At 46.6% G+C, this 22,009-nt stretch overlaps 1 protein-coding gene across 1 annotated transcript in view; it reads right to left on the reverse strand.

Moving 5' to 3' along the window:
* Window positions 1-205: 205 nt before the first annotated feature.
* dpp10 (dipeptidyl peptidase like 10) overlaps window positions 206-22,009 on the reverse strand; it is a gene marked incomplete at its 3' end in the record, with an annotated part of 1,190,700 nt that continues 1,168,896 nt past the window's right edge. The window contains exons 24-27 of the mRNA XM_084314814.1: window positions 18,564-18,622; window positions 6,835-6,907; window positions 905-978; window positions 206-343 (exon numbers count right to left, since the gene is read on the reverse strand). Of these exons, the coding sequence (XP_084170940.1) occupies window positions 206-343; window positions 905-978; window positions 6,835-6,907; window positions 18,564-18,622 (344 nt within the window). The remainder of the gene's footprint in view (window positions 344-904; window positions 979-6,834; window positions 6,908-18,563; window positions 18,623-22,009) is intronic.

Raw genomic sequence — 22,009 nt, forward strand, 5'->3', positions numbered from 1 at the left:
CACACACACACACACACACACACACAGCCACATGCCTCGGAGCATCAAAACAGCTCCCACCATCCACCTCTGCGTTAACAACACTTGGTCCAAAAATGCCACGAAGGCCGTGACGGATCCTCAGCGGAGCTTCTTTGGAAGCCGGTAGAGCTCTGCCAAAAAGGTCCCGTCCAGGGGGGGAGAAAAAGAGAGAGGCCTTTCCGACCTACTCTTCCTCCTCCTCCTCTTCGTCGGGGACCGGCAGGATTCGCTCCTGCAGACAGTCCCGGTAGAAGCTGATGAGCGTGGCGTACAGGTGCTGCCGGCTCGGCTGAGAGAGGAAGTGGCCCTCGTCCGGGTAGATCTGACCGGGGAGGGGGAGGGAGAAGCACCGCTGTTTAACCGGGAAGAGTCTCGTTGGGATTAAAAGTAACTTTTTTACAAGAGCGTCCTGCCAAGACAGGCATCAGCACAATTAACAGGGTTGTAGACATAACAACATATAAAAGAAATTATAAATGTATTTAAAAAAAATCACAAAATTAAATAAATATTAATCATAAGTCATTAACGTCATCAGAATCGTATACTATTGATATCATATTAATACTTATCTCTCTATGGTACATACCTATCTCTCTATAGTACATACCTGTCTCTCTATGGTACATACCTGTCTCTCTATGGTACATACCTGTCTCTCTATAGTACATACCTGTCTCTCTATGGTACATACCTGTCTCTCTATGGTACATACCTGTCTCTCTATGGTACATACCTGTATCTCTATGGTACATACCTGTCTCTCTATGGTACATACCTGTCTCTCTATGGTACATACCTGTCTCTCTATGGTACATACCTGTATCTCTATGGTACATACCTGTCTCTCTATGGTACATACCTGTATCTCTATGGTACATACCTGCATTGAATAGTTTGCTCCAACTTTCACCAGATGTTTGATGAGTTCAGCAGTATGTTGGAAGTGAATGTTGGCTAGAAGAAAAGGAAGAGGAAAGGAAACGTGTTGTAATAGGATGTGTAACGTGTCATTATAACAGGAGGTGTAACGTGTCATTATAACAGGAGGTGTAACGTGTCATTATAACAGGAGGTGTAACGTGTCATTATAACAGGAGGTGTAACGTGTCATTATAACAGGAGGTGTAACGTGTCATTATAACAGGAGGTGTAACGCGTCATTATAACAGGAGGTGTAACGTGTCATTATAACAGGAGGTGTAACGTGTCATTATAACATGAGGTGTAACGTGTCATTATAACAGGAGGTGTAACGTGTCATTATAACATGAGGTGTAACGTGTCATTATAACAGGATGTGTAATATGTCATTATAACATGAGGTGTAACGTGTCATTATAACAGGAGGTGTAACGTGTCATTATAACAGGAGGTGTAACGTGTCATTATAACAGGAGGTGTAACGTGTCATTATAACAGGATGTGTAACATGTCATTATAACATGAAACAGAGCAGAAAACATCCTTAAACATGGATGTAGGAAGGATGTCTAGGGGGCTTGAGGAGGTCTTCATGGAGGTGACTAAGATGGTGAGATCATCCAGAGAGACAGGTGAGAAATCGCTCAGGGATGCTTTAGTCATGGGATGGAGGGGAAGGGGGGATAGTGAAGGAGTGATGTTTGCCATTATGTTTGCAACCTTGGTGACAAAAAAATTGAAGAAAGCGGTTACAGTCCTCATTTGACAGCACTGGTGTAGGGGGTGGGGGGGGGCTGACAAGTGTGTTAATGGTTTTAAATAATACTCTGGGATTGTGCTTGTTGGATGAGATTAAATTACCGTGCGAAGAGGAACTCAAGCAACTCAACGCACAGGGTGAGCAGATCGTGGCTTGACCCCACGACTATGCACACGCACAACCCGCATGCCACCAGGGAACGAACGGAAGGAACAACCCTCGTTACTGCCCCCAAAATCACGGGGTCAAGAGCAACTCAACCCCGTGGCAAGGCCGTAGCAGTGGAGCGCGAAGGAAGACCCAGACCCACTGAAGGGATCCCCTGGAAAAAGGGAGGCCCGGAGAGGTCAATGACGCCAGGCATCAAGACCCCACCAGGCGGTCACTTAGTGACACCGCCCCCCACATTGCCAGCGTATTCGGACAGGGCCCTTTCCCCCCAATAGTACACAGCCTGGCACACTGACCCTGCAACACAGGCAGTCAGCATGGCCGTAAAGCATTCAAAAGGTTAACCACCGGAAGCAGGCAGCGCACCGGGGAAACCAGGCAACAGGCTGTAGACCCGAGCCTGGAGCACTGCGGACGAGACAGGCGCCAAAGGGGTCAACTGAAAACAGCCCCCCCGGCGGAAGGGCCGTATGCTGGCGTTGTTGCGCACCATGACAAAGCCTCCATAAAAAAAAAACCACCCAGAGGGGTCGAGGCAGAGAAGGCTGACACGATTGGCAGACGTCATGAACGTGCAGGGGCACACTCAACCGGGTAACCCGGGAGTTGACTCTGCTCCAACACACCAGGGAATCAACCACCCTCTCGGTACCACATACGGTGGTTGTTCCTATAACCCCTCAAGAACAAAGGGGTTATCCCAGGCCTACGGTTTCAACGAAACATTACTTCGGACCGGGCCCGGCGGCTCGGGAAGCACACAGGGTTACCAGAGGAGGTCCAGAAGACCACCCCAACAGCCCCCTCTTCGCCATGCGTGAGAGAGGAGTGAAAGAAATGAGAACCAGCCCCTTATAATAGTGCCAGGTACAACGTGTACCCAACAAAGGGTCTCCATAACGCCTAACCCCGTGACACCCGGGCCGACCCGGCATTTTTCCCCCCAAAAAAAGCACAAGTCCCTCAGGGTACCAGAACAGCAGATCTGCATCCCCGGTGGACAAAGGGTTAACTGACCTGGACCAGCGCGACCAGAACCAGTCCCGTGCCCTAACCACGCCGACATGCCCACTCCAGGAGAGGGGGCAGGTATGCGTGTTGATCCAAAACATGAAAAGAGGGCGCCACCCAGACGGTCCTATTTATACCGCGCTCAGTGGCCCACCCCAAGGGCATGAGACCCCTCTACCTATGTTCGGATCTATTCCGTTAACATCCCCCAGATATGAACGAGAATCCGTCGAGACCCAGTAACAGGCTCTCGGAAGAGGAAAAAATCCCCCATCCCAGTTGCCCTATAAAAACGCTGTTTTAATAACAAGCAACCAAGGCGTACTAGCCTCCCGCATGATTCTTAACAGAAACACCCCGAGCCAGCACTATGTATGTGTCGGGACCCAAAACTTATCAATGGACAGTCTAACCAGACCCCACATTGATCCTTCAAGGCGCCTGGGAGAACAACAAGAAGGTTGTCGTGCTTCATACTCTCCACTCTTTTTTATTAAAAAAGAAAGAAACACCGACTGACATGAATCCCACGTGACACAGCCTTTTTACATTTTTACATCCCGCCACCCTCACCACAGAGGAGAGACGGAACTCCTCAGAGAGACTTCCCACGTGAGCCATAGATTGAAAAGTCACGTTAACATTGAGTCATGTGACCAACCGACTCAAGTTACACGTATATCGAGCGTAGTAGGACAGTAAGTTCCTACGCTCTGCCCCGACAACTTGACAACAACAGACCCTACATACGGGTCTAACTCACGGAAGCCGTCGTCCAATAGAAACGTGCCTAGTGACGTTTGCTATGACGGGGGAAACCCAAGACTCAATCGCCTGTGATAGGTGCGGAGTCTGGGAAACCCTTCCCCCCCCCGTGCCAAGCTGCCTAACAGCTTGACCCTAACCGAATGAAAAGAGAGTCCCAGAAACCCCCTGACCAATCAGAAGAGGGAAGGGTTATCCGTTACCCCCTCGCAAGCCCAACCCTCGCATATGACCACAACAACAGCCATATGATACCTTCAGTAGCAATGTCAATGAATAGCGCAAGCTAATTCAATGCATGCTAGCCACAGACACATCTGTGAACAGGGTTTATAGCAAGGCCAAGTTGTGTATGTGAGAACCCAACACCCGTATCTATGTTGTAAGACACAGAAAATCTGATAGAGAGAGAGAGCGGCTGAGCCGTGATACGTTTTCATACGAGCATTACTGCAAACCAACACAATAGTGTTGCAGCTCAATATCACTGTTTAAGCAACAGAGCACACAACTAACCTCTACCTTTATGTGAAGATTCAGGTCGAGGCAGAAAAACCCCTTTTTCAACCGAGTGTAGGCTGCAGGCCTTGCTTAAGCTCTAACATGAAAGTAACGTCTAGCCCTCCTATCAAACCCATACTACCGAAAGATTCACACGTTGCATCCCCATCATATGGTTGGTGAATAAACAGACAGTTTGTTAACAAAAACTACAGTCCCTCCTTAGGAGGGAGTCTTTATTTTTCAACAAAAATCATAGTGGGGCTGGGAAGGGAACAGGGGGGGACCACAGAGGGAAAAAGTCAACTGAACTTAGCGACGCCTGCCACGAGCCGCTCGGGGCTTTCCACCCCGTGGAGCCCCGGAGGGACGGTAAACGATCTGCGGCTGGTCTCGACGATCCCTACCGTCACCTCCGGGCGTAGATGGGCCGGCTGCAGTGGCGGAGGCGCCCTCTCTCCTCCTGGCCTTCTTCGCCGAAGGTCCAGCAGTGGCGGTGGTAGCAGCGGTGGCCACGGCGGAGGAACCTCGACGACGCGGCGGCCGTCTGACTCCACCGGCAACATCGGGCGGGGGGAAATGAGGCTGGAGCACGGAGCACTCCTCCTGCATCTCCCTGCAGGTTGAGGTCATCAGCTGCAGTGCCAACCCGAATAGTCCAGCCTCGGAGAGGGGTGCCGTCAGAAGGGGAGTCCTCTTCTTCTCCGGCACACACGCCTGCTCCAGCCAAAGGTGGCGCTGGATCAGAGTGACCAGGGCGCGCACTTTCCCAGCGGCTATAGCCTGCGGCTGAATCAGAAGCAGGATGGCTCCTGCCGACTGGGCGCGCTGATCATGCTGTAAATCAGTCAGCTCCGTGCCGCCCGTCAATATCCCGGACATGAATCTCACCAGCTGCGCGATGTTGGAAGTGGCAGCTAGAGATTGTGTCCCGGAGATAAATGACTGGTGGCTCCAATACGCCAACCGCCTCGCCGATTTCCCTTGGGGAACCGGCTTCCGTAACGGCTCCCACACCACCTCAGGACAAAGGAGCGCCGCCATCGGCCTATCAAGCCGTGGCACGCCCTCCTTCATGCCGTCTACCAAACCCGCCACCCTCATGACTTGCACGTAGGCGGGAGTAAGGCCCATGATGTGGGAGACCACCTGTCCCTGACGGACGTAGGCCGCCATTGAAGGGAAAAATGGGTAGACAACGTCCACCCCTCTCACCGGGCGACGTTGCCATAGATTACCTATGAGATCGTCAGGGACAGGAACAGGCAGTGGCTGCGGCAGCGGCACGCCGTTTGCGACTGCCGCCGCCATGAGCTCGGGGGAAAAAGCACGCAGTTCCCCCTGCATACTTTCCCCCTCCGAGCCCGCGTCCCTCACATGCAGCAGACTACTGGTTAAGGAGCCACATTCTGATGTGGCTGATAGCAGGGCATCCCGCCGCCGAGTCGGAGGTTCTAACCCAACATCTGCGGACGAGGAACCCCAAGGAGACATCTCACCCCCCTCCAGTGTTACCTGGACGGGCGGGAGACATGTCTCCACCGGGCCTTCAAACAAGAACCCGTCCGCCTCTATCATGTAGTCCTCTGTTTCCATCGGCCATGTAGAGACAGACGCATCCTCATCCGGCTCCAGCAACTCACCAAAACCAGGCCGTTCGCATCTGCAAGCCACCATCTTGCGACAGGAGCGAGCTGACGCAAAAAGTTTGCGTCTCAAATCCCCCGCAACCAAAGGCGCCGGCCGCCCAACAGCGGACGACTCCCTGGAAGCAGAGGAACCAGAGCCGGAACCAGGCTATCGCACAGAAGACGGCACTGGTGCACCAGCTCCTTGGAGAGGCAAACTACCCATCGGACGCCTACCGGGCATGGCTGCCGACCACGAGAGAGGCCTCAACCTCGCTCCAAGACGCACAACAGAGGCGGCAATGGAGAACCGCTGGTGAAGAGTGGCGTTGCGAGCACGACCCTCCGAGGTAGACATTATGACTTAGCTTTTTTCTTTTGAAATATATGAGAGAAGAAAAAAGCAAGAAAAAATGTAAACACGTATCAACTTTCTTCAACTAACAACCTCGTCAAGTGTGGGTATCTACCGAAGGCACTTTCTTGTGGTGAAAGTGAAGAAGGAGGCGAGTAGGTGACCACACACCTGCTTATGAAGGTAAGCTGATTTGGGTGTGGTCAGACGAATGTTGGTATGTAAAGGTACATTGTGGAATTTTTTATTCAGTGCTCGTGCACGAAGTGAAGTGCGTGCAGACTGACGCTGAGCGGAGGCCAGAATGAAATAGAACAGGAGGTGTAACATGTCATTAGAACAGGAGGTGTAACATGTCATTATAACAGGAGGTGTAACGTGTCAGTATAACATGAGGTGTAACATGTCATTAGAACAGGATGTGTAACGTGTCATTATAACATGAGGTTTAGCGTGTCATTGTAACAGGAGGTGTAAGGTGTCATTATAACAGGATGTGTAACATGTAGGATATGACCAAACGGCCCCTCATACATTATAACATGTGGTGTAACGTGTCATTATAACAGGAGGTGTAACGTGTCATTATAACATGTGGTGTAACGTGTCATTATAACAGGATGTGTAACGTGTCATTATAACAGGAGGTGTAACATGTCATTATAACAGGAGGTTGATTTCACTCTCACTAAGCTCACCGTCTGCCGTTCCGTGGACCAGCATTAGAGTCTGTTCTCTGAGTGGCTGAACATTCTGCAGAACACTGGAGAACTGAGAGAAGTGCACACACCCAGCAGAACGACATTAATGGCCCTGTGCCCAGATCTATCAGGATCATAACACAGTTACACGAGAGACGCCTTCACTGGAATTATGTTGGTAGGGAACAGTTTTTGATCCAAATGTATTTCCTGTCAACTATTGCATTGGCAAACATTGCAACAGGAAATAAAGTTGGGTCCTTTCAGAATGTTATTGTTGTCACTTTGAAACCGTATATAGCTAGACTATGGATCTACATTTCAGACAAATCACTACAGATGCATGCACATGCAGGCATGCACACACACACACACACACACACACACACACACACACACACACACACACACACACACACACACACACACACACACACACACACACACACACACACACACACACACAGAGGCGAATTCACAAAGAATCGATTGCGCCCGCTAATAACACCCTTAACTGCATGTGATTTGCACCAGCTATTTGCTATAGGTCTTTGGACCTATTCACTAAAGATATTTCACGGATGATATGCTAGCGCAAACACGCCCATATGGTGTACAATTAGCTCCTGATATCTGTCAGCTCTTCTAGTCCTTGGTCTCCTGCCATATTTTGCTCGCATTCATAGATTTGGGGGTACTAGAGACATGACCCTGATCATGTTTCTTAGGGTCCATTTGCATGTTCTTGGTATCTGATGCTAGGGACATCTATGGATCTCAGGGAATGTATTCCCAGTGTCAGAAATACTGTGTCTGTTACTACTGTAGGCTTGAGTAAATTGTAATGACCCAAATGAGAATATCAATAAATATTTGTTTTATCTTTGACTGTGAATGACACCATGCAAAAATTTACCAGACCTGAAAAATCTAAGCAAATGAATAAATGGAAGATGATTAAACAGAAGGTTTTGTAGATACAGTACTGAATTCTGCCATCCGGACACATGCCATTCGAAATATGATTATAGAATATAGAATATCAGGCCTAAAATGGTTATGCGATTAAAATGCGATTAATTAGATTAATTAATTACAAATCCTGTAATTAATTAGATGAATTTTTTTTCGCCTGACAGCACTAGTTTCTATGCACCTGCGTCTCCTGAACACGTAGAGATAAACTCTGAGTCGATCGGACCTATGTGAAATTTCTCGCACCTACCCCCTACAGGTGAATGTTTTCCGGAGATATTATGCTGTAGGTGCGCAATATGAGTGTGCAGGTTCTATTCTCTTTATTGTGATTATTACCTAACCCAACAGATCACCGGAGACGCTGGCAATGACACCCCTTATAAATGCGCTTAGTTACCAAAGAATCTCTGAAGAGTAAATAGCGCCACTTTAACTGCGCGTGGCAATTAGCGCCGATCTTTGTGAATCTTCGTGTTTTTTCAAATGAGGCTCATTTGCTTAGAAAGGGGTACATGTTCCGCCCATATTACCTCATTGAAATACCCGCAAATAGCACGGATGCACAGAGACGCAATGATAATGGCAATACAGTTAGCACAGTATTTCCTTTGCGAGTGCTTTGTGAATTCTCCCCACACTGTTTCCCTCTGGTTAAAAGGGGAAAACAGCCTTTTCTAAAAGAAAACAACAACCACACAACGACAATTCATAATTATCAGTGACATTTCTGTTGGCCTTGAAATGTCACATACGTCATAAAAATGTACTAAACTAGATGTACTAACTGAGATGGTCATAAAGATGAACTACACTAGATGTACTAACTGAGATGGTCATAAAGATGAACTACACTAGATGTACTAACTGAGATGGTCATAAAGATGTACTACACTAGATGTACTAACTGAGATGGTCATAAAGATGTACTATACTAGATGTACTAACTGAGATGGTCATAAAGATGTACTACACTAGATGTACTAACTGAGATGGTCATAAAGATGTACTAAATCAAATCAAATCAAATCAAATTTATTTATAGGGCCCGACAACACACGTTAATGTCCCCATGGGCCATACAGATCTTCTTTAAACAAGTCAAGAAGAAAACATAACAATAAGTCAAGAACAGAACAAGAACACCATAAGGTGCAAACATTTTTAGATGAATGCAAATAAATAATAGAATGCAAGCACTCCCAGACATACCCCACGCGAAGGTAAGGAAAAACTCACTAAAACCTAACAATAGGGAAAAATGCACCACAGGCAATGTGGAGGAGAGAAACCTTAGAAGGGCCATTCAAGGGGGGATCTCCCTTCTTAGATGTTGGTGATAGTAGTGTTGCAGACGGACAGTTGGTAAGCATGCACTCATGTGTGTAGTGAAACACAGATGAGTGCATGCAATAGCAACTGTACATTTTGAAAAATTAAAGATAGAGCTAATAGCGATAGCAACTACACTAGATGTACTAACTAGATGTACTAACTGAGATGGTCATAAAGATGTACTACACTACAGGCACGTGCACACATAGAGGCCAAGGGTTGCTTGAGCACCTGCCTTTTTGAGCCTCATCAAAAAAGTGCCCTTTCTGAAAAAATAAATAAAAATAAAATATTTTTTACCGTTACGCATATAGACTGCCCTTCCAACTGAAAAATGTCAGGATAGAATCAAAATATTAGGGACAGAGAGAGAGATGCCCCATATTCCATTGCAGTTTGCACGGCCTCCTCCGCGGACCTATATATTTTATGCATAGCGTGGGTGGTGATGATGATGATGATAGAAACCGCTGTGGCGCATACAGTTGAATGCTGGTATTACACTCATTGAGGGACACGAAGAAGTCAAGTCCGATGGGATTTGGGAATCTCAAATACAAATCGGGGTTGGAATAAAAAATGCATTTATATTAAACAATACAGAATATACAGCACTTCTTGGGGTCTGTAGGGTAAGCACTTATTCCCTCCCCCCTGAACATTTATGGAGATGTATGGGCCTTTTAAGTTAGTGATAAAAGTGTCTTTCAAGGATAAGTGAGCTCCTGCACTGATTATTATAGTTCAATATTCAATATTTGATCACCAAAACCCCCCAAAAAGCATAAAAAGGGGGCCCCCCGCCCGAAAAGGGCCCTTAAAAATCGCGCTTGCGCGCTACGCGCTCGGTTAATATATACACACAAGTGTAGTCCCCTTTTCAGCCTTTGAGCACCTGCCCCTCTAAAGTCCTGTGCACGTCCCTGCTACACTAAATGTACTAACTGAGATGGTCATAAAGATGTACTAGACTAGATGTACTAACTGAGATGGTCATAAAGATGTACTAGACTAGATGTACTAACAGAGATGGTCATAAAGATGCACTACACTAGATGTACTAACAGAGATGGTCATAAAGATGTACTAGACTAGATGTACTAACTGAGATGGTCATAAAGATGTACTAGACTAGGCTGAGCGATCATGGAGTAGACGTGTTTTCACATGAGCTCCCTTCTACCGTGCTGAATATACGTTTCTCCCCATTAGTCTTTATTTTATTTTTATTTGTTTTTATCTGTTTGCTAGGTCGTCGTGTTTAGTATACATTCATCAACTTTTTTCGACTTTCTACGATGGCGGGGGTGGAAACCAGAGCCATGAAAGAGTTAGGCACGACACCGACACCGCCGAGCATGGCCGTACCGTCTCCCGCTGTCGGGGAGTTAAGCGAAGCTGTGCTCTTGGTCATGACCAAGCTACACGCAGACTCTGAGACACGCATCGCTGAAGCACAGAAGAAAGTACACGCAGAATCTGAGGCACGCATCGCTGAAGCACAGAAGCAAGTGCTGGCGGATTTCTGTATCAGCCTCCGTCGTGAGATATCAGAAGAAATACGGCTGGCGGTAGTCCCGCTGACAGACAAGATGGAGACGATTCACGCTGCCTCATCGGCTAATGCTAACGAACTAGCCATGCTAACGACGGAGGTATCATCACAATGTGAGAAGATGGCGGGTCTTGAATCCGCCCTACTGGCTAGGCAGGCTGAAGTCAACAAACTACAGTCGGCGATGGAGGAGATGCAGTCCCGGGATAGACGCCACAACGTCAGGATTGTTGGAGTACCGGAGACCAGCGGTGAAGGCCGTCTCTCTGAGACCATGCCCGAACTGCTGCAGAAGATACTAGGGACGGACGTCCTCCCCTCGCCTCCTATCTGTGAGTCGGCTTACAGAGCGGGCAGGTTTTCTCCCGGCGTGAACAAAGAACCGAGGCCCATCATAGTCAAGCTGAACAGACTCCAACAGAGAGAAATCATCATGCGGTCGGCTCGTACCAGAAGGGGTACTCTGAGGTTTGGCGATCACAAAGTGGCCATTTTCGAGGACTTTACACCGGAGGTTCAAGCTCAGAGAGCCGAGTACAAGGTGGTCCTGACTAAGCTATGGAGACTAGGCCTGAGGCCCACGTTATTCGCTCCCGCGAAACTATCTGTGTTGGAGAAGGTCGGTGGTCAGCGTTTGTTTTGGTCGTTGGCTAAAGCGAAGGAATATCTCGCGAAGACACCCGAGTCTGTTGCTTGATATCTATGGAGGGTGAGTGACTTGGCGGTTTGGGCCTATATACATTGATTAGGTCGACTATTCACAAACACTTGCTGTCATGCCCAGACATGCTAACTGTCCTCTGCCCATCCAACTAGCGGGGCTTCCCAATGACTTCTGTTACTTGCTAAAGCTGACCTCATGGTCGTACTTGTGTATCGCCTCTTTGGAAGCTAACGAGCTAGCTGAACAATGTACATAGTAGGCTAACGTGCTATCCGGATTCGTCACTAGCTTACGCGCTAGCCTCGGGCTAGCCAGCGGGCTTCGACTATGGTCTGCGCTGAGACATTCGTTAATGGTTACGTATTTTGGTTGCTGTTGCTGTTCAAAGGGACATTGGTTTGCACAGTTCAAGAGTGACCGAGTCCCTAACTAACTTCTGGTATGCTTTTTATTTTTATATCCAGGTTGTTTTGAGCTTTGGTGATCCAAAGTAGATGCCAAGGTCGGTTGAATATGCATAAACAATATTTGATAACAGGTTGGGTCGGGTATGGCTTGCACTTAATGGCTATATGGTTATATGGCTTGCACTCTAGCCATCACCCTCTCTTCCTTTCTTTTTTCTTTCCTACTGTCGCTGTTTTTATGTCATCTATATGCGCGATTTAAATGTGATCCGGTTCTACCTTGGACTAACTACTGACAAGCCTTAATTTTGTTTTGAATTTTCCGTGAGGCACTTATGCTATAACGTTGATACATTAATATGCAGACTCCAGGGTAGATGGTTACAGGTTGATGCTGAGTAATTATATAATAATTAGTGTCGCTGTTTTAAGGGCAATTGAATGAGCAATTAACCTGTGACCCGAACCTGCCTTGGACTATCGGCTGGGATGCTTTAATTTAATTTTGTATTGAATTTTCCTATATGTTTTAATGGCATTTGAATGAGCAATTTAAATGTGATTCGATCCTACCTTGGACTAACTGCTCCGACCGATATCTTTATTGAAACAATGTATGATGACAGGTGGTGTCAGGTGTTGCCTATTACCATCCCCGGATTGATTAATGAATGATTGTGTTTAATTCTAATCTTACATAGGTTGGGTCATTTCAGCCGTTGTGCCTGATCAGAGGGACGGCTAAAGGGGTGCACTTTGACCATAACCTTTTTTTTCCCTTCCTCCTTTTTTTGTCATTGTTTAATTGACACTGTTCACACAATTTTGCACAATTAACCTGTGACCCGAACCTGCCTTAGACTATCGGCTGGGATGCTTTAATTTAATTTTGTATTGAATTTTCCTATACCTTTTTGGGCTATAACAATGTGATGTTGAAGCGCAGATTCCGAAATAGAGGGCTGCAGGTTGATGCGGAGTTATTATTTAATAATGGTTATTTTTACCATTATGGTTTTCTCATGTTGGGGCCAGGGCTCAGGTGGTTTTCGACCGATATCTTTATTGAATTTTATTTTATTATTATTTGTGTTTATTGGACTAATGGGGGTTTACTCAGGGGTTTATCTAGAGGGGGGTGGGAGTGGGAAGCGTCTTATTGATCCATGTCTCTAGTGGGAAGTGATAGGAAGATGACCATCCTCAGTGGGTGGGGCATAGGGTGGGGATTGGAGAGTGGGTATAGAGGAACTTATAGTAGGACGGGTGGGTTAGGGTTTAGAGTAGAAGGAGGGGGGGTTGTAGCTGGGGTGGTATTTTTATGTGTTCTATGTACTGTTGTCTTATATATGTGTAAGTGTTCCTCCTCTGAACTCCTGGGATTGACCGTCCGGGCCCGCCGGGATCGGCACCTCTGTACTCAGCCTGGCTGCACGGGTATGTTCTCTACGCACTTATACAAGCTCGACCATGGCTAAATTGAATATTTTAATTTGGAACGCAGGAGGGCTTAACGCCCCACACAAGCGTGCCAGTGTCCTTTGGCTATTGAAGAGGAGAAATATTGACCTTGCTCTCCTTAGTGAGACGCATTTAATGGTAGGTGACGTGTCAAGACTGGCAAATCGGCAATATCACGTTATCTCCGCATCCTCAGCCGATGATAAGACGAAAGGAGTAGTCATAGTTACAAGACGTAACCTTGATATCAAAATCTTGGATGTATGGTCGGACACGGAGGGAAGGATTACTATAGCAAAAGTTGAATTCTTGCATAGGAAGATGGCTATAATAGCATTGTATGCTCCTAACACATTTGATTCAGCGTTCTATAATACAATCACGAAGAATATGTTGGAACTTAATGGATACGCTCTCATTGTGGGTGGCGATTTTAATGCGTGCTGGGATGCGGAGATGGATAGGTCTGGGCCCTCTGAAACGAGCGACCAGAAACGGGCCTCTAAGGCCCTCAGGATGTGGGCCAAAGACACGGGGCTCTCAGACCTCTGGCGCTTATGCAACCCCACCCTCAGAGATTACTCTCACCTGTCAGCCAGACACAAAAGCTTCTCTCGAATTGACTATGCATTCGCGTCCCCTAATATGTTTGATAGTTTCGATGTCTCATTGGTTCCCTTGGCTCTCTCAGACCACAAGGGGATTTTCCTTACGGCAACCTTTGGCAGGCTCTCCGCAAGAGCTCCCAGATGGCGTTTTAATTCGACCTTGCTAAAGAACGATGACTTCTGTTCTGAGTTCAGGAGTAAACTAGCTGAATTTTTGCAGATCAACGTTGGCACAGTAGAAGACCCTAGGGTCCTGTGGAACGCATTGAAAGGATTCATCAGGGGTCATGTCACACTATTTGCCTCCAATTTGCGAAAATCCCGGTCAAAAAAGCTAGAAGGACTGGAATCATTATATGCGGACCTATACGCATCCTTGCAAACTGACTATAATGAACGACTAAACACACAACGTAAGATAGTCAAAAAAGAAATAAACTCCATACTTAAACAACAGTCTGAGTTTTTGATACACAGGACAAGACAAAATTACTATTTTCACGGCTCCAGACCTAGCCATCTATTGGCAATGAAAATACGATCAAATGATCATTTCTCAGATATCCCCTCGATTAGGACGAGCCAGGGTGCAGTCACTACTGATTCGAAAAAGATCAATGACACTTTTAAAGAGTTTTACTCACAGTTATATAGCTCAGAGGGTAATCTGGATGACTCTAGATTTGAATCGTTCATTGGCGGGCTTGAGATACCCCACATTTCTGAGGAAGAGGCCAAGGAACTGGGGAGACCGATTACTCTCGTAGAATTGAGGGAGACTATTGTTGAAATGCAGAGGGGTAAGGCGCCAGGCTGGGATGGTATTCCACCCGAAGTGTATTTAGCTTTCTGGGACCAACTGGGTCCATTGATGCTCGATATGATCAATTACGCTATCGAACAAGGGGAGTTCTCAAGAGATGTCAATATGGCGTTGATTTCTTTACTTCTCAAAAAGGACAAAGATCCCAATGATTGTGGTAGCTATAGACCCTTGAGTCTTCTCGGGGCCGATTTAAAGGTGTTTGCCAAGGTGCTGGCCCGTCGCCTGCAGAGATTTATGTCTGTATTGGTACACTGCGATCAAACTGGTTTTATCCCGGGGCGTCTGGCTGCAGATAATCTTAGGAGGCTGTTGCATGTAATCGATAACAGTAAAGACAATACAACTCCATCCACAGTTCTGTCTTTGGATGCCATGAAGGCGTTTGACAGACTTGAGTGGTCATATCTGTGGAAGGTACTTGAGGTCATGGGTCTTGGAAAGAGTTTTATTCATATGATTAAAGTCCTGTATGCCTCGCCGTCTGCGATGATACTGACAGGCAAAAACTGTTCCACACTCTTTCCAGTCTCCAGATCTTCTAGACAGGGTTGCCCTCTGAGCCCGGGACTGTTCGCGCTTTCCCTCGAACCTTTGGCCCAATTTATTAGGCAATCGGAGGACATCGTCCCCATAATGGTCAACAATACTCCACACAAAATTGCTCTCTATGCGGATGACCTGCTGATTTTCATGGACGACCCCTCCCGGTCGGCCACAAAATTATTGAGGATAATCGACGACTTTGGTAAATTGTCAGGTTTTAAGATTAACTGGAACAAATCAGCCTGCCTACCTCTTAATGAACTGGCCAAGGCGGTACGACTACCAGCTGATATCCCCATAGTAGAACATTTCAAATACCTGGGCATAGAGATATTCCCCACGCTGAACCAAACTACTAAGTACAACTTCACGGGTACTTATGATAAAATACGCCAGGATCTAGACAGGTGGTCGTCCCTTCCTAACTCCTTACAAGCCCGGGCTTCCATAATCAAAATGAACATCCTGCCTAGGATAAATTTTATTAGCTCAATGCTCCCCCTGCCCCCTCCAATAGACCACTGGCGCAAGGTACAATCGATGGTATCTAAGTTTGTCTGGAATAACAAACGCCCGAGAATCAAAAGGGCTACTACTCAACGTAGGAAACAAGATGGGGGCCTCGCAATCCCTGATTTTAAACTGTATTTCTGGTCCTTTTCACTGAGACCTTTGATGTGCTGGCTAGACCCTGTAGAGGCTGTATCGTGGCGCTCCTTAGAAGCGGCGGCGGTGTCTCCGCTAAGATTACAGGATGTAGTGTACTCCACTGTCTCTATTGCGAAATGCCGGCTGAGGTATGGACCGATCATAACTCACGTGATCCAAACGTGGCGTAATGTACAGAGGTCGTGTGGGGTTAAATGCCCTTGGCACCTGGACTCTCCAATTTTTAATAACCAGCAATTACTTGTTGGACACAAGCCGGTTAATATTCCTCAATGGCAAAGGAGGGGAGTGCATACTCTGGAGGATATTTATGATAAGAACGGCCTCCGTGCGTTTCAGGACTTAAGAGAATTTTATGATCTACCCGGCGAGTCCTTCTTTCTTTACCTTCAACTAAGGTCAGCACTGAGGGCGCATGGCGTACCGTGGGCTCAAGCCTTGCACCCACACCCCTTCCTCAGGCTCATAGTGGACAGGACGACATCCAGAGGGTTTGTCTCCGACTTTTATACGCTCTTAATTCAATCCACGTATAAAAATTTATCATTGGATACAATCTGGCGTGTGGATATACCGGAGTTGGACCCCGAGTTTGACTGGGATGATGTTTGGGCAAATGTGGCATTATCTTCCCGCAACCCCAATCACCAGCAAATTAATTTTAATTATATTCATAGGACCTACCTTACACCTAGGAAGCTATTTGCTATGGGACTGATAACCGACTCTCGGTGCACTTTGTGCTCTCAAAAGGCCACTGGCACTTATATGCATATGTATTGGGATTGCCCACCAGTGGCCCGCTTCTGGAGGTCAATAACGGACAAACTTTCAGATCTGTGTGGCTTAACTATCCCATTCACAGCTGTTACGCTACTCCTGAACGATATAACGACACTACCCGCGTCCGTACAACTGAAAAGGGTTGTCCTAGCGGGCGTCACAGCAGCAAAGAAGCTAATAGCAATGAGATGGAAGGAGCCTGAGAAGCTTACAATGATTAACTGGTCCCTAACTCTATTGGATGTGATTTATCTTGAGATATCCACGGCCCGGGTGATCGGGGTAGGGCAGGCTGGAATTGACCTGTGGTTCGCAGCAGCTGAGAAGGTAAAGACCGCAGTGTGCGGCTGAGCGGGGTTGGGGCGCTTGATCGGGGGGGTCCGGCGGTCTCTGGGGAGGGGGAGGAGGAAATGTCTTGTCTGTCTTGGTTTTTGTCTTGTCCTTCTTAACTTTGACTGGGGGGATTTTAGGGGGGGTTGGTATTTAGCTATTCTGCGCTATATGTCAACTCACATGCCATCTCCCCAAGAGACTAATATTGACAGACTGATTGACCTGTCAACCAACTTGGAGGAAGAATTTCTTTCTTCTTACACTTTACCTTCTGCAAGTTTGGCAGTCTTGAACATGTGTAAGGGACCTAGGCTATCTACAGTAAATCTGCGGCAACACTCTCATAAACAATCTTTTAAGTCACTCCACTTTGTAAAGGTGGGGAAAGGTTGCCATGTTTTGAAGACCCTTTTTGTTATTGAAGTAGCCATCTATATTTGATAGGTTGGACGCTGTTTCTTTTTCTTTTTGTCTTTATAATTTATTATTCTGTATTATTATTGTTTGTTATTCTCCTGTGAAAGTTATGTTTTTTGTTACTGTGGTTATTGTGTTGTCCTGTTTCATGTAATTAATAATAAAAAAAATTTGATCAAAAAAAAAAAAAGATGTACTAGACTAGATGTACTAACTGAGATGGTCATAAAGATGCACTACACTAGATGTACTAACTGAGATGGTCAAGATGTACTACACTAGATGTACTGACAGAGATCGTCATAAAGATGCACTACACTAGATGTACTAACTGAGATGGTCAAGATGTACTACACTAGATGTACTGACAGAGATCGTCATAAAGATGTACTAGACTAGATGTACTAACTGAGATGGTCATAAAGATGTACTAGACTAGATGTACTAACAGAGATGGTCATAAAGATGCACTACACTAGATGTACTAACAGAGATGGTCATAAAGATGCACTACACTAGATTTACTAACTGAGATGGTCATAAAGATGTACTATGATAGATGTACTAACTGAGCGTTGGCAGTATCAAATGTCCAAACATAAGAGTTGAAAACACAAGATGGAAGTCTTTGAAGTGTCAGCACTACCATTGGGGGACCCTGATGTAAACAAGACGAAAGTCTTTCTCTGGTCTGCATCCCCTTAACAATTGTGTGTATTGAGCTGTACTGTATTGTACCCATTCTACAATCTGTTAATAAAGTTTTCAATCAATAAATCAATCAATCAATTAGCTACCATTAACATTGTTATGTGTGATGTTGAGTTGTTCAGACTGTAGCCAACAGGGACCAGGTTGCTTTTCTTCACACAGTTATTTTCTTTCCTCATTTCTCACACAGAGCATATAACTCTAACAGGGGAGGCAGCGATCTGACGTGCCAACGCTCTCGCCTCGGCGCCCAAGACGTGTGACAAGAGTCTGACCCGCCAGCCGCCGCCTCACCCCCCCCCCCCCCCCCCCCCCCTTTAATAGCGGCCGCTCGACTGCGAGGCGGCGTGTCTCTGTGATGTCTCGAGACTCTCTCTCGAAAAACAGCTAAACAAGATCGACACAACAAGCACGGACGGGGGAAGTGAACACAACGCACCTGATAGCGACTGTCGTCTCGTAATGGCATGCCGAGGTACCTCTCTGAGAAGGCCGATGCTGTGCAGATGGAAAGAGATATATGCATTCTAAGACAGTGCTTCTGGTACACGGTGCTTTCAAGGTGCTGGTAAGTAAGTACTGTCACACTGAAGCCCCCAGAGTAAATGCTTTCGCTACGGAGGGAAGCGGCCGGCGACTTCAAACGAGGCAGAAAGGATATCCGCGGTCTACTACGCATATGATTCTGTTCTGCCTTATGAAGCCCCGGACTCAGCTCCCTTCTTCAACACGCTTCGAGCACAGAGTGCCGCTTACATGTAACCTTCAGGGGCAGTCAGTGGAACAGTGGTATATATATTGATGTATTAACATATATATTAAATGTATTCTCGTTACAGCGTGTATAAGCATCACCAACCTTATACAGATCTGTATGAATCGAACTCTGAACCTGAGTACTGTACCTGAATATTGTGTTGAATGCCAAATTATAATTATTCATGCAATTAAACAATTGAAGGGCTTCATTGGAAAAAGCTACACATTGTTGAAATTAAAGTTAATGTTCAATACTTCAAAAGTGCAGAGAATAGTATCTGAAATTAAACATATTTATGAGCAAATGCCTTGAGAAAAACCAGTGATTGCAATCATTATCAATGAGCCAGTTCCAATGTACATTTATGATCACATGAAGTTGTAGTACCTTAATTACGTTATGTTAGTTGTGTTCTCTCTGTTCTGAGATTTTAGTGTATGTTTTAATTCCTTTTTTTTTCTTTTCTTGTTTTAACATTGTTCTGTTATACTTTGCTCTTGTTTAAGTCTTGATTACTCCACTAAGTTTTTGTTGTATAATTTTATCAGGGTGTAATTGTATTGATTATTTTAGGTGGGAGGGACTGTGGTTGTATGGGTGGGTTTTCCTTTAGTGTTGGTAGGTCGAGTTATTGTTATCTTTGTGTTTATATGTTGGATCGTTTTTTCTTATGTCTGTTGTGAGTGGACTTCAGGGAGACTAGCTGTCACCACTGTGGCAGCTAATGGCCATCCAATAAACAATAAACTATTTAGTAAAAGCAGCGTGTCCCATTGTTGAAATGGCACCTGGTTTTAGAATGACAGGGTTCATGTCTAAATAAATGTTAACAAAGTAGCCTAATATCTGCATCAATAATGTAGATACCATATATTTACAGTATATATATATTATTTATCCACACCTGTCTGAATATACCTGCATATATTCCATATTCCTGTATATACTATATCTATATCTGTATATGTCCCTTACCTACTCTTACTAGTTATAGCACTGGACAGTATGGCTTACTACCATAGTGTATTATACCTGTATCACTGTGCATACATCAAATGAATGACTCAGTCAGTAGTATTAATTTATATATATTCCAGTGTAATCACTTGTACATTGTATATTGTTAATGCACTTTACTGTTACATTAGCACTCTGGTTAGATACCAATTTATTTTCATTGTACTGTACTGAAATACTTTTTAATCAAATCTAATTTAATCGAATCGAATCTAATGTCTGCATCAACATTTTTATTTTAAGTGCTCAGAGAACATCAAAGGCAGCTAAGGCAGGCGATGAAACCAGGGGTCCAGTACTGCTTCTAGTCACTGACCCAGGGGTCCAGTAGTGCTTCTAGTCAGTGACCCAGGGGTCCAGTACTGCTTCTAGTCAGTGACCCAGGGGTCCAGTACTGCTTCTAGTCAGTGACCCAGGGGTCCAGTACTGCTTCTAGTCACTGACCCAGGGGTCCAGTACTGCTTCTAGTCACTGACCCAGGGGTCCAGTACTGCTTCTAGTCAGTGACCCAGGGGTCCAGTACTGCTTCTAGTCAGTGACCCAGGGGTCCAGTACTGCTTCTAGTCAGTGACCCAGGGGTCCAGTACTGCTTCTAGTCACTGACCCAGGGGTCCAGTACTGCTTCTAGTCAGTGACCCAGGGGTCCAGTACTGCTTCTAGTCAGTGACCCAGGGGTCCAGTACTGCTTCTAGTCAGTGACCCAGGGGTCCAGTACTGCTTCTAGTCAGTGACCCAGGGGTCCAGTACTGCTTCTAGTCAGTGACCCAGGGGTCCAGTACTGCTTCTAGTCACTGACCCAGGGGTCCAGTACTGCTTCTAGTCAGTGACCCAGGGGTCCAGTACTGCTTCTAGTCAGTGACCCAGGGGTCCAGTACTGCTTCTAGTCAGTGACCCAGGGGTCCAGTAGTGCTTCTAGTCAGTGACCCAGGGGTCCAGTACTGCTTCTAGTCAGTGACCCAGGGGTCCAGTACTGCTTCTAGTCAGTGAACCAGGGGTCCAGTAGTGCTTCTAGTCAGTGACCCAGGGGTCCAGTACTGCTTCTAGTCAGTGACCCAGGGGTCCAGTACTGCTTCTAGTCAGTGACCCAGGGGTCCAGTAGTGCTTCTAGTCAGTGACCCAGGGGTCCAGTACTGCTTCTAGTCAGTGGCCCAGGGGTCCAGTACTGCTTCTAGTCAGTGACCCAGGGGTCCAGTACTGCTTCTAGTCACTGACCCAGGGGTCCAGTACTGCTTCTAGTCAGTGACCCAGGGGTCCAGTACTGCTTCTAGTCAGTGACCCAGGGGTCCAGTACTGCTTCTAGTCACTGACCCAGGGGTCCAGTACTGCTTCTAGTCAGTGACCCAGGGGTCCAGTACTGCTTCTAGTCAGTGACCCAGGGGTCCAGTACTGCTTCTAGTCAGTGACCCAGGGGTCCAGTACTGCTTCTAGTCAGTGACCCAGGGGTCCAGTACTGCTTCTAGTCAGTGACCCAGGGGTCCAGTACTGCTTCTAGTCACTGACCCAGGGGTCCAGTACTGCTTCTAGTCAGTGACCCAGGGGTCCAGTAGTGCTTCTAGTCAGTGACCCAGGGGTCCAGTACTGCTTCTAGTCAGTGACCCAGGGGTCCAGTACTGCTTCTAGTCAGTGACCCAGGGGTCCAGTACTGCTTCTAGTCACTGACCCAGGGGTCCAGTACTGCTTCTAGTCAGTGACCCAGGGGTCCAGTAGTGCTTCTAGTCAGTGACCCAGGGGTCCAGTACTGCTTCTAGTCAGTGACCCAGGGGTCCAGTACTGCTTCTAGTCAGTGACCCAGGGGTCCAGTACTGCTTCTAGTCAGTGACCCAGGGGTCCAGTACTGCTTCTAGTCAGTGACCCAGGGGTCCAGTACTGCTTCTAGTCAGTGACCCAGGGGTCCAGTACTGCTTCTAGTCACTGACCCAGGGGTCCAGTACTGCTTCTAGTCACTGACCCAGGGGTCCAGTAGTGCTTCTAGTCAGTGACCCAGGGGTCCAGTACTGCTTCTAGTCACTGACCCAGGGGTCCAGTACTGCTTCTAGTCAGTGACCCAGGGGTCCAGTACTGCTTCTAGTCACTGACCCAGGGGTCCAGTACTGCTTCTAGTCAGTGAC

The sequence above is a fragment of the Notolepis coatsorum genome, assembly GCF_963971535.1.
Source record: "Notolepis coatsorum genome assembly, chromosome: 5".
Lineage (NCBI taxonomy): Eukaryota > Metazoa > Chordata > Actinopteri > Aulopiformes > Paralepididae > Notolepis > Notolepis coatsorum.